Here is an 18405-nt window from a genome sequence, read left to right on the forward strand (position 1 = left end):
CTTATGAATATATATGAGTTAATCTGTCTGTCTGTCTGTCTGTCTGTCTGTCTGTCTGTCTGTCTGTCTGTCTGTCTGTCTGTCTGTCTGTGTCTGTCTGTCTGTCTGAGCGTCAATGTCTAGCCAGCCAGACACCATCATAACTGAAGCAGAAACACACACACACACACACACACACACACACACACACACACACACACACACACACACACACACACACACACACACACACACACACACACACACACAAACAAAGACTAACTGCACCTCTGTCCACCTCTCTAGAACAGAGGCCCTCATGGGTCCAAATAGTTGGACCTGTTCCGAAATGGACCTGGGGCTTTCCCATCTGGACATGATTTGCATAAATGCATTTTTTAAATATAGAGACCTGTTCCAAACGGACCCGAGGACAACTAGACCCGTTCCGTATAGACCTGGTCAGATCCAGACCCGATCCGAGCGAGAGAAGCAGCAGAAAAGTCCATTTTTAAACTACTTTATTAACTAGAGTTGAGAAAGCGCAAGGAAGAGGGGGTAGGGAGAGGTGAGGCTCTAGCAGGGGCTGTGCTGCGTGTGTAGGCTACTTTGAGTGTGAGTGAGTGACACGGGAGGAGGGAGGGAGAGACAGCAACCAAGCAAGCCGATGCGCTATATTAAACTAATAACTGCCATAGCTAAGTTATTTATCATCCAATAGGATTCTGAGTACCTGTCTTGACTGGATCAAACCGGGTGAATCTAGTTAAGCTCCCTAGCTAGCTAGCGCTAGGCTAATTGAGGCAGTGAGCGCTCTCTCATCTTACACAGTTACAAACAACAACAACGTTCAGAATATGAAGTAGCAGCCTACCTGTTGGCTCTTGGTAATTGTAGCCTATTCTTCTCCTTTAACTTTTTATTCCATCACTTTAATTGAGTCTTCCATTGATTAATATCTCCTAACTTTTGCCCCACACGGAGACTATGACTGTAGCCTTTTTTTTAAACTTTTTTTTTTTAACCTTTATTTAACTAGGCAAGTCAGTTAAGAACAAATTCTTATTTACAATGTCGGCCTACCAAAAGGCAAAAGGCCTCCTGCGGGGACGGAGGCCTTTTTATTTCATTTAAAAATGTATTAAATAAAAATATAGGCCAAAACACACATCATGACAAGAGAGACAACACAGCACTACATAAAGAGATACCTAAGACAACAACACATGACAACACAGCATGTTAGCAACACAACATGACAACAACATGGTAGCAACACAACATGGCAGCAGCACAACATGGTAGCAGCACAAAACAGGGTACAAACATTATTGGGCACAGACAACAGCACAAAGGGCAAGAAGGTAGAGACAACAATACATCATGCAAAGCAGCCACAACTGTCAGTAAGAGTGTCCATGATTGAGTCTTTGAATTAAGAGATTGAGATGAAACTGTCCAGTTTGAGTGTTTGTTGCAGCTCGTTCCAGTCGCTAGCTGCAGCGAACTGAAAAGACGTGCCACCCAGGGATGTGTGTGCTTTGGTGACCTTTAACAGAATGTGACTGGCAGAATGGGTGTTATATGTGGAGGATGAGGGTTGCAGTAGATATCTCAGATAGGGGGGGAGTGAGGCCTAAGGAGGTTTAAGAAATAAGCATCAACCACTGTGTTTTACGACCACTGTGTTTTACAACGGGTATACAGAGATGACCAGTTTACAGAAGAATATAGAGTGCAGTGATGTGTCCTATAAGGAGCATTGGTGGCCAATCTAATGGCCAAATGGTAAAGCACATCTAGCCGATCGAGAGCACCCTTACCTGCCGATTTATAAATGAAGTCTCCGTAATCTAGCATGGGTAGGATGGTCATCTGAATCAGGGTTAGTTTGGCAGCTGGGGTGAAACAGGAGCGATTACGACAGAGGAAACCAAGTCTAGATTTGAATTTAGCCTTGAAACGTTGATATGTGCTGAAAGAATGACAGTGTACCGTCTAGCCATACTCACAAGTACTTGTATGAGGTCAATGACCTCAAGCTCTAAACCCTCAGAAGTAGTAATCACACCTGTGGGGAGAGGGGCATTCTTCTTACCAAACCACATGACCTTTGTTTTGGAGGTGTTCAGAACAAGTTTAAGGGCAGAGAAAGCTTGTTGGACACTAAGAAAGCTTTGTTGTAGAGCGTTTAACACAAAAGCCGGGGAGGGTCAGTTGAGTATAAGACTATCATCTGCATATAAATGGATGAGAGAGCTTCCTACTGCCTGAGCTATGATGTTGATGTAAATTGAGAAGAGTGTGGGGCCTAGGATTGAGACTTGGGGTACACCCTTGGTGACAGGCATTGGCTGAGACTGCAGATGTTCTGACTTTACACACTGCACTCCTTGAGAGAGGTAGTTAGCAAACCAGGCCAAAGCCCCTCAGAGACACCAATACTCCTTAGCCAGCCCACGAGAATGGAATGGTCTACCGAATCAAAAGCTTTGGCCAAGTCAATAAAAATAGCAGCACAACATTGCTTAGAATCAAGGGCAATGGTGACATCATTGAGGACCTTTTAAGGTTGCAGTGACACATCCATAACCTGAGCGGAAACCAGATTGCATAGTAGAGAGAATACTATAGACATCAAGAACGCCAGTCAGTTGATTATTGACAAGTTTTTCCAACACTTAAACCGGGCAAAATAGAAATAGGTCTATAACAGTTAGGATCAGCTTGATCTCCCCCTTTAAATAAATAAATAATAATTATTAAATAAATAATTATAATTATTTATTAAATAAATAATAAATACATGAAGGACAAACCGTGGCTGCCTTACAAGTAATGGGAACCTCCCCAGAGAGGAGAGACAAGTTTAAAAGGTCAGAGATGGGCTTGGCGATTATAGGGGCAGCAACCTTAAAGAAGAATGGGTCTAAACCATCTGACCCAGATTTTTTTTTGTGGTCAAGTTTAAGGATTTCCTTTAGCACCTCGGACTCAGTGACCGCCTGCAGGGAGAAACTTTGTAGCGGGGCAGGGGAAAAAGAGGGAGGAGCATCGGGGCTAGTCGCATTAGAAGAGGTGGGAGATGAGGAAATGTTGGACTGGCAAGGAGGCATGGCTTATTCAAATAGGAATCCTGACTTAATGAAGTGGTGAAGCTCAGCCATGTGCTTCTTGTCAGTAACAACCACATCATCAACTTTAAGGGGCATGGGCAGCTGTGAGGAGGAGGGTTTATTCTCCAGGTCTTTAACCGTTTTTCAGAACTTCTTGGGGTTCGACCCACAGAGAGAGAACTGCTCCTTAAAGTAACTAACTTTGGCCTTCCGGATAGCCTGAGTGCACTTATTTCTCATTTCCCTGAAGGAGAGCCAGTCAGCCTGAGTATGCGTGTGCCAAGCCTTTCGTCGAATGCAATTCTTGAGGTGGAGTAACTCTGCAAGATCATGGTCGAACCAGGGGCTGAACCTGTTTTAAATTCTAATTTTCTTTATGCAGGCGTGTTTGTTAACAATATCACTGAAAATAAAATAAAAAGATGGTACAGGCGTCTTGGACAGAGGGGATCAAGCTGATTCTATACCAATTTACAGAGGCCGCTTATTGCCACTTTGAAGACTTATGATTGTCAAACAATTGCTACACGCGCCACTCTCGTGAAAAGCAAAGAGCAGATAGATAAATTATAAAAACGTTCTCTCTCTCTCTCTCTACTGCAGCAGTCACGTTCGGAACTATATGGGTCCTTCTGGACAAGTCAGTCAAAATGACACATACCCGATACCCGTGACAATCATATCAGATCCTACCCAGACCCTTGACATGATTTAGAATTCTGGATCTCGGGTATTCGGGTACAGGTGGATCCGTGAAGACCGCTACTCTAGAGCACACACTCGCAAATGCACACACTCACACATCAATATCAGCCTGCGTGTAGGACATGTTGTCAGGACATTAGTGCGATTGTCCACACATCATTTGATATTACACCACCCATTTGATGCTGTCTAAAAATAGCCCGCTGAGCGGCTGTTTTGGTTTCTATGATGATTACAGCCATGTCATAATCCACACTGTCAAACGCTGCGAGGTGGCATTTTCTCATTGTTCTGAACTGTTGAGAGGTACATTTTCAACTGTCTGAACATCCTTGTTTTTTTAGGGGGGGGGGGGACAGACAGGGATAGAAGAAGAAAGTGACAGAGAGAGGAAGAGAACAATTTAGCCTAAAAAACAACAAGCCGAATGTACTAGAGTTGTTCTGACACTGCCATCACCCAAGGGAACTGAGCCAGCCCTCTTTATCCTCTGGCACTGTGCACTTCACACACACACTCTCTAATGCTCACAAACACGCACAACGGAAACACACAAAATCGCACGAAAACACACACACACACAGACACACAATGCACCCACTCTCACATAAAATCCCAAATGAATGCTTGCGCATACATGCACGCGCATACACGCACACGCAAATGCGCGCACACACACGCGCACACACACACAGTGCCTAGCATCTCTCTTACAGTAAGAGGGTGATGTATTAGAAGTGTCACTTGTCACCATTGGTTTCTGGCTGCCACGAGGACACAATGTGAATATCACTGGCCAGTGGAAGGTGGAAGAGAGGATAAGAGATGGGAGAGGGGAAAGAGAGAGAGGGTGACAGGGGATAAGGGTGAAGAGAGGGAGATGGGGGAGACGAAATAGACAGCAGTATAGGAGATTGTAGAAAGAGATCTTACTGCCCCTACCACCAGAGCAAACCTTGTGTCTCACACACACACACACACACACACACACACACACACACACACACACACACACACACACACACACACACACACACACACACACACACACACACACACACACACACACACACACACACACACACACACACACACTGCCATGCATAGACATTAGGACAGCAGTAATCTAATCTGGCTGTGTTGATGACAGCACAGTGTCTTCAGCCTTCCACCTTATTGAATTGGCAATGACCTTTGTGGTTTTATTGGTGATTAATGGATTATCTCTGCTTGTCTTTTGTTTGTTTGTTTGTCTGCTGACCACAAAGTCCATGCTAAACCCTGTTGAAAATAAAGCTGTGTGTGTGTGTGTGTGTGTGTGTGTGTGTGTGTGTGTGTGTGTGTGTGTGTGTGTGTGTGTGTGTGTGTGTGTGTGTGTGTGTGTGTGTGTGTGTGTGTGTGTGTGTGTGTGTGTGTGTGTGTGTATATAGATCTGGAATGGGGCTAGATCTCCATAGACTCAGGGTTGAGGAGGGGAGTGGTGTTCAGGATAAGGTGACCCACTTACCTTCTCTCTCTCTCTCTATCCCCCCTGTCTCTCTCTCTCTCTCTCTCTCTCTCTCCTCTCTCTCTCTCTCTCCTCTCTCTCCTCTCTCTCCTCTCTCTCTCTCCTCTCTCTCTTTCTCTCTCTCTCTCTCTCTCTCTCTCTCTCTCTCTCTCTCTCTCTCTCTCTCTCTCTCTCTCTCTCTCTCTTTTTTTCTCTCCAATAGCGGACACGCCCATCGAGGAGTTTACTCCCACCCCTGCCTTCCCAGCCCTCCAATACCTGGAGTCGGTGGATGAGGGAGGAGTGGCCTGGCAGGCGGGACTTAGGACCGGGGACTTCCTCATTGAGGTAAGTGTGTGTGTGCGCATGCATGCATGTGTGTGCATGTATGCGCTTTTATGTGAGAGTGAGTGCATTGTGTGTCTGTGTGTGTGTTATCGTGCGATTGTGTGTATCATACTGCTATTCACTTCCGGTCCCTAACAGAGTTCTTTCTTCCTGCTGCTAGAAGCAATGAGATTGGTTGTAGAGATCCATTTTGGGATGAGTGAGAGCTGACTGGTGATGATATCTGTTGGCGCTTGAGTTTTGGTTCAACTTGATCTTAGGTCCCTCTTTATTTTACAGACTGCTATTTACCTGGCATTTATTTAAAAAGCACACGCTAGTATGATCATTATGTACTAATAATGTTACAATTAAATGTGTCTTTGGGATTATTACAACAAGCCCGACTTTGCAGCTTTTGATACCAGGTAGTTACCACTTGTCCTGTTTCTGCTCAGTGCTTTGAGTTTCGGAGGGCTTTTGGATCAGACCAGTGATCGCCAAACTCTGGGTCAAGATCCACCACTAAGTCAAGGGTAGTTCCCTGTCTGGTGGCAGATGAACATGTGATTGTGTCCAGTTGCATTGGTTTGTTTATTTGTGGTGAAAGGCTTTAGGTGGGTCACAGCCAAGGATGTGGTGGAAAAAAACGACATCCAGGTAGTGATAGCCAGCTTAGGCTAGCATCACACAATAACATGGCCTTCCTGAGACCTGAAGTACTGTTTTTGTGGGTACTTTTTGGGGGTCTCTTTTTGTGTTCTGTTTTTTTGGGATAGTGGTTATGACGGTCCTGTTTGAGAATTGTTATGAACATGGTTGTGAATCCCTGTCGGGCTGCGTGCATACTGTATGTGTGTGTAACGAGTGCAAACAGTGCAATTGTAATCAGTGCAGTGCTGTGGTTGGGGTTTGTCTTGGCTCTTGCTAAATGGAGCATCTCTCCCTCGCTCTCCGCCTCCATCTCTATCGCCTCTCTCTCCCTCACTCCTCTCTCATTAGCTGTTACACACACTGCCCCTATCTTTCCCCTCATCTCTCTATTACAGCATCTTAAACGCAGATTACCCACTGGGCAAAAACTGGTTGAATCAATGTTATTTCCACATCATTTCAACCCCAACAATCAACGTGATGATGTTGCGACAACGTGGAAAAGTGATTGGATTTGCAAAAAGTCCTCAATGTAAGGGCATTTCGTATTTTTTCCACCCAACTTTGAACCTAAATCCAATGACATGGTGATTTTCTATACGTTGAATTCACAACTCAACCAAATGTAAGTCAAACTAGACTTTCAACTGACGTCTGTGCCCAATGGGTACAGCATCCTTGGCCTTTCTTGATGTGAGAGAAACTAGTCATGGTTTAACTAGTCATGATTCTGCAAAGTTGGTATTGAGAGGCCTCCTTTTCAGGCCATGGAGGAAATAATATCCTATAGCTGGGAGGGAGAAGGACACATTTCAAGACTTTACTGCTTACCGAGTTGTATTAAAAGAGAGAGAAAGAGAGGGAGATGAATTTGACAACCGTTTTTCAGGTTCTTCTCATATTTTTTACTGTTGTCAATGATTACTAATTGTTGTTGTCTCTGCTGTTTTAATTGTTCTCATCATGTGCTTTTTGGTCATGTATGTTCCGGTAACCCTTTCTTCACTTGTCGTACCAATGAAGTTGATTCAATTGTATTGAGTTGAGACAGAGTGGGAGGGATCAATCACTCAGGCTGTGACTGTTGGACGTGAGAAAGCGTGAAACCTGTCTGAGTGTTCTGTCAATGTTATTGAACTTTGTTTCTGACGGGTTAGAGTGTAGGATGACTTGTCTCTGGTCTGTACTGTTTGTCTCTGTTGATGTGACCTTTGCCCCTTTCGTTGTCAGGGTCAAAGGTGAAAGGTGACAGTTTTACTGCAGGCTGCAGAGTTCACCAAGCTGTTTTTGGAGATGAGGGATCTTCTCCCCTCTCTCCTCTCCTCTCCTAGACTGTCTGTAATGGCGAGACTCCTTGTTGTTAGAACACTGTTTATGTCTGACCTCTTGTTCCTCAGACACTGCAGTTTTTGGCAAATCTCCCCCAAAATCGAGATTCTATATGGAGTGGGCTGCGCTGCATTACTGTGCCCTTAGCTGATGGGCTGGACTGCATCTTAAATTGCACCGTATGAGTCTTGAACAGTATGCACCATATACCAAAACACACTTTTTATCCCCAAAATGATTTGGCAGTTAATGCCAAATCATACTTTTCATTAAACTTCCATTTCCTTCCAAGAGGCTGAATGTCTCTAGCCTTTTCAGTCTATACAGACTACGGCTTAGGAGCCAGTGGCTTACTAATGTTAAGTGGAGTGTATGGCCCAAAGTATGGAGCGATTTCAGTGCCAACAGTGCCAATTGTATTTCAATTTCATAATTTAGAATTTGTTTTAAGGTAATGAATTTGAATTTTTTATTTTTGAATTTGTAATGCACAAATTGAATAATTGAATTCATAAATTTATCTTGTATTTCATGATTTGAAGCTAATTTTAATGAATATTGCATTTTTTTAATTGAATATTCAAATTCAATATTTATATATTCATTTTCAATATGGTAGATATTGTATTCATTGGCTGTGAATCAAGTTTACAAAATATAATTTCATGTTTATCAAAGTTTCAAATATTCAACTTCTCAGATGTATTCAGATTCAGTTTTTAAATGCAGTTCTCCAAATTCAGATTCAAAACCAGAGACAACATCCTGCTACTTTGCCAGCCAGGAACGGTAGGGGAGAACAGATAGAATCAAATGCTGTTTGTGGTAAACAGAAGCTCCTGGTGGTTTCTGAAGCCAATGTACCCTTGCCGGAGACTTGAAACTAACAGTAACACATTTCTAACTCAAACAATGTCAAACTAAACACGTCTTCCACTCTCAGGCAAGGTTCTCATGACATAAGCATAGATCACCAAACCACACTCTTTTATTGAGTAACCTTGCTGTCACGTTGGTATAAAGGGTCGGGAGACAGGCACAGGAATGCGTAATAGGCTTTTTTTATTACACCCAAATTATGGCGTGCCGTGTAAAGGCACGGGGACGAAGACCAAACAAACACCATACAAAACACAGGCTTGAAACCCAAACAAAAGAGCGAGGAGTACTTCGAATAAATAACACAAGCGCACGATGATTAACACACGGGACGAGACCCGTAATCATCTGCGCAATCCACAATGGCACGAAAGCCAACACACACAGAACAGGTACACACACGCACCAACGGACATTGTAACAATAATCGACAGGACACTGGTGAACCAAGGGCACACTTGTACAATTACTAATCACTGGGAATAGGGGCCAGGTGTGCGTAATGAAAGTTCCGGAGGGATCCGTGACACTTGCTGGATATTGAAGAGTTGTATTAGTCTAGCGGATGTGGATCTTCGAAATTCACTCAGGCTAAAGAGTCGTCCCCTGCACAATCCCCATTAGCACTTACATCACACAGAAAACAAAAGGTCGAACAGTACATCATATAACATTATTACACCACCACATATCTACAATACAAAATGTATAACACCACCATACAACAATATTACGATGTACGTGTGTGTAGAGTGCGTGTGTGTATGTGTGTCTGTGTGTGTGTCTCTTCACAGTACCCGCTGTTCCATAAGGTGTATTTTTATCTGTTTTTTTAAATCTGATTCTACTGCTTGTATCAGTTACCTGATGTGGAATAGAGTTCCATGTTGTCATGGCTCTATGTAGTACTGTGCGCCTCCCGTAGTGTGTTCCTGGACTTTGGAATTGTTATCCATGTGTGTGTGTGTGTGTGTGTGTGTGTGTGGGGTAGGTATGGGTGTCCGACAGACAGCTCGGTGCATTCAGTTTGTCAACACTTCTTACAACAACAAGTAGTGATGAATTCAATCTCTCCTCCACTTTGAGCCAAGAGAGATTGACATGGATATCATTAATGTTACTTCTCCGTGCACATTTAAGGGCCAGCCGTGTTGCCCTGTTCTGAGCCAATTGTAAGAGAGGCTTCCATTAAAGAACACCCTCTGTTTTCTGTTAGACAGGTAACTCTTTACCCACAATACAGCAGGGGGTGTAAAGCCACAACACATAAGTTTTTCCAGCAGCAGACTATGATCAACTATGAACTGAATCAGGGGGAAGCGGTACTCGTTAAGCAAGTAGTGTGTCTTCCCTTACATTAACTTCCATATAGGCTTCAGCTAAGTTGGCTAACACAGTCCTCTGACATACAGGAGACCTAGTTCAAACCCAGGAAGTCACAAAAGCAAGATTAAATAGGGAGTGGAAAGGCTATGACAGGGTTATTCATCTGTATATTCTTATCGGGGCCAGATTGCGTTTTTGTTTTATCATACTCCCTTCTAACGTGTCCCTATGTGGCCTGTGATCATAATAGAGGGGAATAGAAAGGACGTCCATGTCCAGAGTCTTCGCTTTTAGGAATGGGGTCATAATAGCTTATAGCCAAAACAGTTCAAACGCTAGAGCCAAATTCATAGGAAGAAAGTACATTGGCTTCAGAAACCGCCAGAAGCGGTTTACCACAGAGAGCGTTTGATTCTACCTGTTCTCCACTAGCTTTCCTGGCTGGCAAAGTACCAGGATGTTGTCTCCGATTTTGAATCTGAATTTGGACACAGATTAGCCGTTATACTGACCAGATACTCTAGTGGCTGCTCTAACAATGAAAATACATTTCATTAAAAAATGAAAGGCAGTCGAGCGGAGGCAAGATAAGGGGGGACCATTCTAGCCAATGAGAGGGTAGATATATACACGTGTGAACAGCAGGCGCAGCAGTTTCCACTAGTTACCACAGCCACAAAGTCAAAATAGCTTTTTTGGTTTTAATTTAAGGTTACGGTTGGGCATAAGGTTAGCAGTGTGGTTAGGGTTAGATGTAATACAAATTCTGGTAGTTATGGAATTAAAATACAATTTATGTTGTATCGCTCCATACAAGCCAAGCATTTTGGGTATACCGTACTGAAAGTGGCTGCCAGCAGTGGTGCTGACAGAGCTAAGTAAGATGGTGGTGGTTAGCCCAGATAAAGATTGTTAGCAGATTGCTACAGTACATTGTCATTTCTCAAATGTAGCAGCTCCCCCCTCTCACTTTCTCTCTCTCTCTCTCTCTCTCTCTCTCTCTCTCTCTCTCTTCCACTCTAATTCTCCCATAGCAGTCCAGGACACTGAGTATGGTACAGTACAGTACAGTACACAGATTAATTAACTGTATCTCTCTGCCTGTGTGTGTGTTTGAATAGAGATAGAGAGATGGGGAGGAAGACTGTAGTATAACGCTCCTCTCTCCCAGGTCAGGAGTGTGCTGTGTGTGACTGTATGTATTCAAAGGCAGCTGCTACCCTCAACCCCCAGGTGCGTGTGTGTGTGTGTGTGTGTGTGTGTGTGTGTGTGTGTGTGTGTGTGTGTGTGTGTGTGTGTGTGTGTGTGTGTGTGTGTGTGTGTGTGTGTGTGTGTGTGTGTGTGTGTGTGTGTGTGTGTGTGTGTGTGTGTGTGTGTGTGTGTGTGTGTGTGTGTGTGTGTGTGTGTGTGTGTGTGTGTGTGTGTGTGTGTGTGTGTGTGTGTGTGTGTGTGTGTGTGCGCGTGTGTGTGACAGTCAGATCTTTTCCCCACTGCTGCATATTCTGAGCATCTTACTGTCAACTCAGTCCTCCTCTAGTGCTACACAAACACAGCTGATACAAATACAAAGTCTTTTACTGTACCATAATTCTACCAGTGGACTGATAACACTATCTCTTTCCCATCTTAGTTACAACAAACCAGTAAAGCTAGTCTACGGGATATTAGCGCATTGCTAATAAACACTTTGCTGTGTGACGTTCTAGCACTGTGAAAGTGCTACGTTGCTAGCTAGCTCAGTTCCCTGCTAATATGGTAGTCAACCATGCTTTCCCAGCAGACCCCAGGTTTGTGCTCAGTGATATTGATGAGATTACAACCATTGCCCTTGACCCAATTATGCCTGAGTGAGTGGCCAATTTTCTCTCTGACAAGCAGTATTGTGATGATAGCTAGAGGGTCTGGAATAGCTAGCGCCGGAACCTGTTAACTTGTAACCTGCATCCACTTAGAGCTATGGATATGCGGTGTTCAGCAGACTATGTTTGAGATTTAGAATGCTAGAAGAAGGCACTAGAGCCCTATTCGGCAGGGATTCGTTTTACTGTGGGAGGTCAGGTAATAATGTATTACATGCACAAGCACAAAACACAGCAACTGTAATTTTAGTCCCTTCTGAATCTGCCATGTCAGTAATTTTCACATGGTGGGAGAGTTTATTTGTTTATTCAGATTCCCATTAGCTTTTGCCGAAGCAGCAGCTATTCTTCCTGGGGTCCACACAAAAATGTCAAATGTGACAAGTAACAAAACACTGGTAGACTAGAACAGTCACACAAATTTAAAATGCAACGATGTGCAAAGAATGCAACTAAAGAGTGATGTGTGCGTAGTTTGTGTGCGTTAGAGTGTTTGCGTGTGTCACTTCACAGTCCCTATTGTGCAATGAGACGTTGTTTTATAAAAAATAAATGAGGGAATTTTGCTGAGTGAATAATTAGAAATGGAAGGGAGGTCCATTCGATCATGGCTCTGTATATATAAATTCGTTTTGGACTTGGGGACTGTGAAGAGACCCCTGGTGGCATGTCTTGTGGGGGTATGTATGGATGTCTGAGCCGTATGTTATTTATTATGCAAACAAGCTGGAATTTTTCCCCCCAGTAATATTTCTCATAAAAACTAGAAGAGAAGCAGTCAATCTCTCATCAACCCTCAAGACGGGCATGCATGTTGTTGATGTTGCTTCTGTATGTGCAGGTACGGACACGGTGTGCTCTGATTTGAGCCAGCTGCAGCTTTGCTAGGTCTTTCTTTGCTGCAATTGGCCATATTACGGACAGTAATCAAGATGGGACAAGACCAGAGCCTGAACAACTAGTACAGTTGATTTTTGTCAAAAACGCAGGACATCTTTTTTTTATAACAGACATACCCCTCCCCATCTTCACACCAACTTTGTGAATATGATTTTGTATTTGTATTTATTAGGCAGCAGCTACTCTCCCTGGGGTCCAAACACATTAAGGCGCTTACATCACACATAAAGCAAAAGATAAAACAGTACATCATGTAACATTATTACACCACTACATATCTACAATACAAAATGTCACCATACAACAATATTACAAAGTACATGTGTGTGGAAAGCGTGTGCGTGTGGTGCTAGTGCGTGTGTGCGTATGCATGTGCCTGTACCTGTGTGTATCTCTTCACAGTCACCACTGTTCCGTAAGGTGTATTCCGTAAGGTGTATTATTATTATTAAGGTGTACAATTTTGTTTATCTGACTCTTCTGCTTCCATCAGTTACCTAATGTGGAATAGAGTTCCATGTAGTCATGGGGATTCTGAAGAGACCTCTGGTGGCATGTCTTGTGGGGTATGCATTGGTGTCCAACCTGTGTGCTGCTAGTTTAAACAGACAGCTCGGTGCATTCACCATTTCAACACTTCTTACAAAAACAAGTAGTGATGAAGTCAATCTCTCCTCCACTTTGAGCCTTGAGAGATTGACATGCATATTATTCATGTTAGCTCTCCGTGTACATTTAAGGGCCAACCGTGCTGCCCTGTTCTGAGCCAATTGTACTATTCCAAGGTCCCTCTTTGTGGCACCTTAAGAGGATTGTTCCAATCAGCGCTGGTCCCGTGTCACAAGTCGTGGAAACCGAAGGCAGCGGCATTCTTCTAAGTGGACGGAAGTGACAGCGAGAGGTTCGGAACAGATTGACATAAGGGATAGCTTCGCCGCACTGGTACCTGATCTTTCTGCGCCTTCATCGCTGTGTCTGTGGCGGCTGTGCTGACTCCAGCAGCGGCTTCGTCGCCGAGTTCGGCTCCTTTCCCTCTCTCTGGACCTGACGGACCACTGCCTGCTGTGGGACCTATCGCCGGGAGCAGCGGGCATGTGCTATGCTGCTTTTCGCGGGACCGTGAAAGGTTTAACGAATTGTGTGTGATGTAGGAATGGGCGGATTTCTCTGTCCCCTTATCCGGCCGTTGTGTTGGGCAGATCAGTGGTGAGAAATGTCTCAGTCCCTGGAGAAAAAACGTGGTGCTATCCAAGACCACAAATACAGGACATCAATAAGCTGCTCCTAAACGAGCATCAGGAATTTTAGTCTAGCATAGTTCATGTGGGATTCAATGACATTATGAAGGGCAGCTCAGAACAGCTGAAGACGGATTTTAAAGAACTGATTGGCTCTCTGCTTGACACCAACAAACACCCCATAATATCTGGCCCTGTGCCCTCCCTAAATTGTTGCCTTGAATGTTTAAGCAGACTATTAGCCCTCCATGGCTACGAGACTATTGCAGCTCTGTGGTTGTGACATTTATTGATCATTTTGATACCTTCTGGAAACAAAGCTCATTTTATAAGGAGGATGGGATCCACCCAAATCATTTGGAGGATGGGATCACCTAATTTATGTTCCCCTAACTCTATGCATTAATCATGTGCCTATGAACCAAAGTTATACTGTTAGCACTGAGGCGGTGTGCCCTAGTAGAAATTGTGTGCAGCTCACCCTGCACTAACATAAATAACATGAGCATGTGTACTTCTGCTCAGCTTCTCAGTAAAGCAATGAAAACAGTCAAGCATTCCAGAAAAGTGTTAAAAATAGCCCACGTTAACATATGTAGCTTAAGAAACAAGGTTCATGAAATCAATCATTTGCTATTTACAGATGACATTCGTATTCTGAAATCTCTGAAACTCACTTAGATAATACCTTTGATGATACAGTGGTAGCAATACATGGTTATAAGATCTACAGAAAATACAGAAATGCCAAAGGTGGAGGTGTAACCGTTTATATTTAGAACCATATTCCTGTAAAGCTTAGAGAGGACCTCATGATCAGTATTGTTGAAGTAATATGGCTACAGGTTCATCTGCGTTACTTAAAGCCCGCAACATGGACTACGACAGCGTCAAATCCCGGCAGCTGTCGTATAATGGTCGGAAGCAGCCTTTTAAATTCCTGTACTCATGCTCCAGGATATCACAGGGTTTTTGCCCCAGGAACCATTGTGTTTCTTACCATAAAACTCGAGATGACGACAGCTGGTGCAATGGCTGAGGAGGTCCGGCCATTCTTTCGCCTCGGGTTGTTTCGCAAAAGTATTTATTACCTTTTAGTTTTATGTGTGGCATAAACACAACCAGTCACAATGTTTTAATCTGATTAGGCTTCCACCGAGCATTCCACTGATTTCAAAACTGTGTCCTTCAGAAAGTGGAGAGCTATCTTTCAAAATAATCTGCGTTATAAAGGATTACCTACCCATACTGAGTAGCCTATTATAGACAGAAGCGCGCTACATGGCAGACCAATTCAAACTCATCTCTTGGCATGTCCAGCCCATCCATTATCTCAGCCAATAATGGCTAGCTGTCATGTTCACTATCTTCAAACTCCCTGTCATAAATGAGCCAAGGCGCAGCGTGCATGTAATTCCACATCTCTTTTAATCGTAGTGAAACCTTCACAAAAAGAACAGGTAAACCGTGGCGCACACAAACACACACGAAAAAATAAATAATTACCCACAACATAGGTGGGAAAAAGGCTGCCTAAGATTCCAAGAACACAGGATGAGATGTTACTATCCTTTGTGCAAGCACTTCCAAGAGTTCATGAACAGTGAGACTGGTGAAATTTGGGGAGCGCATCGTCAGTAGTGTACCTTTGATTCCTAGGGTGTTTCGGCCTTTCACACTATACACCCTCCCCAAAGGCGGCCAGCGACAGGGTGATCAATCCTACGCTTGCGTCCCATTCCCAATTAGTCATAGGAGTTGCCTTGTTGTTGATAGCCAACATCCCATGGGACTATGCATGGCAGGGGCGTCTTCCTCCCTGAGTCAAGCATTGTTGACCGCATACCTCCTGGCCCTCTCACTTCGGGGCCCAGCTGGGGTCTTTCCTCTTCATCCAGAGCCATTGACTGCTGCCTTCTGCCACCTCTGATACAGCTTTGATTGCCGAACGCTGGCTCTGGCCCTTAATTCCCAGGTCTCTAAGCAGTCTGGTTGTAGATGTTGCCACAAAACCTCTGCAGCCCACCTCCACTGGTCGGACTTCTGTGTTCCAGCCATGATGCCGTGCTTCGGCAGCTAGATCGGCATAGCGCAGATGTTTTCGCTCATAAGCCTCATCTACTGAGTCCTCCCAGGGTACTGTGAGCTCAATGATGAAGACCTTCTTGAGCGAACGGGACCAGAGCACCATGTCAGGTCTTAGGGTGATGGTTGCGATCTCCGGAGGAAACACAAGTTGCCGGCCAATGTCAGCTAGCATTTTCCAGTCGCGGGCCAAGCGCAGCTGGTCTCGCTCTAATGGTGTAGAGCCGCTCTTCGGTGGTTTAGCCCCTTCGCGGACAAAGGTTGTTCGTAAGGGGTGTGATGCTGCTGGGGGTGGTAGGGAGTTGGTGGCAGCTCGCTTGTCCTCCAGGGCGGACGCAAGGTTTTTAAGGACTTGGTTGTGACGCCAGGGTGAGGTTGGCTGGCATGGAACAGAGGGCACAGTCCGGATCTTCACCATACCATTGGTGAAGATTAACTGGTGTTGGAAGGACGTCATATGTTGCTCTGATGGAAAAGCTCAACCGCCTCGCTTCCATGGCCCACAGATCCTTCCAGCTGATCTTCCTCTTCTCCACACTGTCCCATCTTGTCCACTGTCCCTGTTTGGCAAGAGAGACTGCCTTGGCCCACCTTGCAGCCTCCTCCTGATGGCGTACTTCCTGCACTACCATCTTCCGCCGCTCTGGTGCAGTGGCCTTACTCCAAGCAGCACGGCTAGTTAGCCCAAGGCCTCTTCTCCCTTGCTGAACATGACCCACAATGTCAGCATGTCTGAGGGCTGCTGTTGCCTCCTGGACTGCTTTTCCTGGCCTCCATTTGGGCCCAGTTGCCAAGGTCGGCGCGTTGTTGCTCACCACTGGGTCTCGAGATTCATTGAGTGTCATCTGGAGCCTGGTTTTTGCACACTTGAATTCCTCTGTTAGACTGGTGAGGGGCAGCTTGAGGACACCATCTCCATAGAGGCCTATGGTGGTAAGGCATCGTGGAACTCCGAGCCACTTCTTTAAGTAGCCTGTGACTCCTCTTTTTAAGTATGATTCCCAATCAGAGACAACTATAGACATCTGCCTCTGATTGGGAACCACACTCGGCCAAAAACAAAGAACTAGAAAACATAGAATGCCCACCCAAATCACACCCTGACCTAACCAAAATAGAGAAGAAAAAAAACATTTCTCTAAGGTCAGGGCGTGACACTAGCAGGAAGGTTCCTGACTTTTTCCATGGCTAAACCAACTAGGCTTGTATTTGAACAATTTTGTTCATATTTACAGATGGCATACAAGTTTGTTTTTAAGACTCATGAAAGTTCACATGTTCCATAAGGCATTTCTGCCAACAACAAAAAAATATATTATTTACATTATTTTTTTACGTTCACATCCCTCTCCTGTGAAGTAGTGATGTGCGACATACGCATAGTGTCCTAAAATGAGTCACAATTTTGAATAAGATAAAAACAAGAATTACAGGGGGCAGAAAAACTAATCCCATCTGAATTGTCCACTGGAAAAACTAACACACTTGCGTAATAATTACATAACTGATGTTCTATAGTAATACAAGTCCCGTGCTATTGGGGTTTTAGTTGCAACACAATGTACTTTTTTTTTTACCAACCTAGTGGTAAGGTTTGAGGACTTAAATGACACGGACACTCCAGGAAATGTATTTGCTACATTAGGTAATATTGGACTCTTTAGACAAGAGCTCTGTTAAAGCTCAAATTCTGTTGAAGATGCTGTATAAAAAACAAGAAACAATATAACTTAAACGGTATCAACAGGAGAAAGCATTTAAAAATCCTGCCTGTCCCAGCTCAAGACAAATGGCCCGAAGAGACACAGAATGTGTGTCTGCGCTCGCCATTTAGAGGGCCAATCAGGCGGGCTTGTAGCTTCCCTGCTGAAGCACAGGGGTGTAAAATGAACAAAGGTTCTCTTCGTTACCCAGGGTGCACCTGGAGCAGCGGGGAGCCATTCCATGCCTTTAGGCAGCTCTACTACTGAGGAAATTGAGACTACAAAGGTTTTCCCACAGCTGGCTAACTCACACACACACACACACACACACACACACACACACACACACACACACACACACACACACACACACACACACACACACACACACACACACACACACACGCTTAGCATTGGGTCACGTCTTGAGTGTTTGGACAACAACATTGATAGACACAAGCTGAGGTTCAGCTAAAATATTTGAACCTGGGTTGTGGGAATGGCATAGTTGCGTTAATGTTGACAGAAATGTTGGGCTGTTTTATTGCTAGACATGAAAAGGGTTGTGTTTGGATGTGTTTCATCCCCTCCCTACATGGCTATTAACCAAAAATGGGCATGGACTTGTTACTCCCTCACTAATATTCAAATTAGTGTTAGCCGGCTAATGTATTGATCTCCGTGAAACCCAATCCTGGTCTTGAGTCTTCTGGCCCACTGACCTCTCCCAGGGTAACTGTTAGTTGTTGCGGTGTGTGGTTTTAATGTGGTGAGTTACACTTCCCTTCCATTACACAGATCAATACTGTAGCTCTCGGG

The 18405-nt window shown here is 44.4% G+C and overlaps 1 protein-coding gene across 1 annotated transcript in view; it reads left to right on the forward strand.

The window, feature by feature from the left end:
- LOC139563292 (SH3 and multiple ankyrin repeat domains protein 2-like) overlaps positions 1–18405 on the forward strand; it is a 176423-nt gene that overhangs the window by 103385 nt on the left and 54633 nt on the right. The window contains exon 15 of the mRNA XM_071381847.1: positions 5510–5634. Coding sequence (XP_071237948.1) covers positions 5510–5634 — 125 coding nt within the window. The remainder of the gene's footprint in view (positions 1–5509; positions 5635–18405) is intronic.

Source organism: Salvelinus alpinus, chromosome 33 (assembly GCF_045679555.1).
Source record: "Salvelinus alpinus chromosome 33, SLU_Salpinus.1, whole genome shotgun sequence".
NCBI lineage: Eukaryota > Metazoa > Chordata > Actinopteri > Salmoniformes > Salmonidae > Salvelinus > Salvelinus alpinus.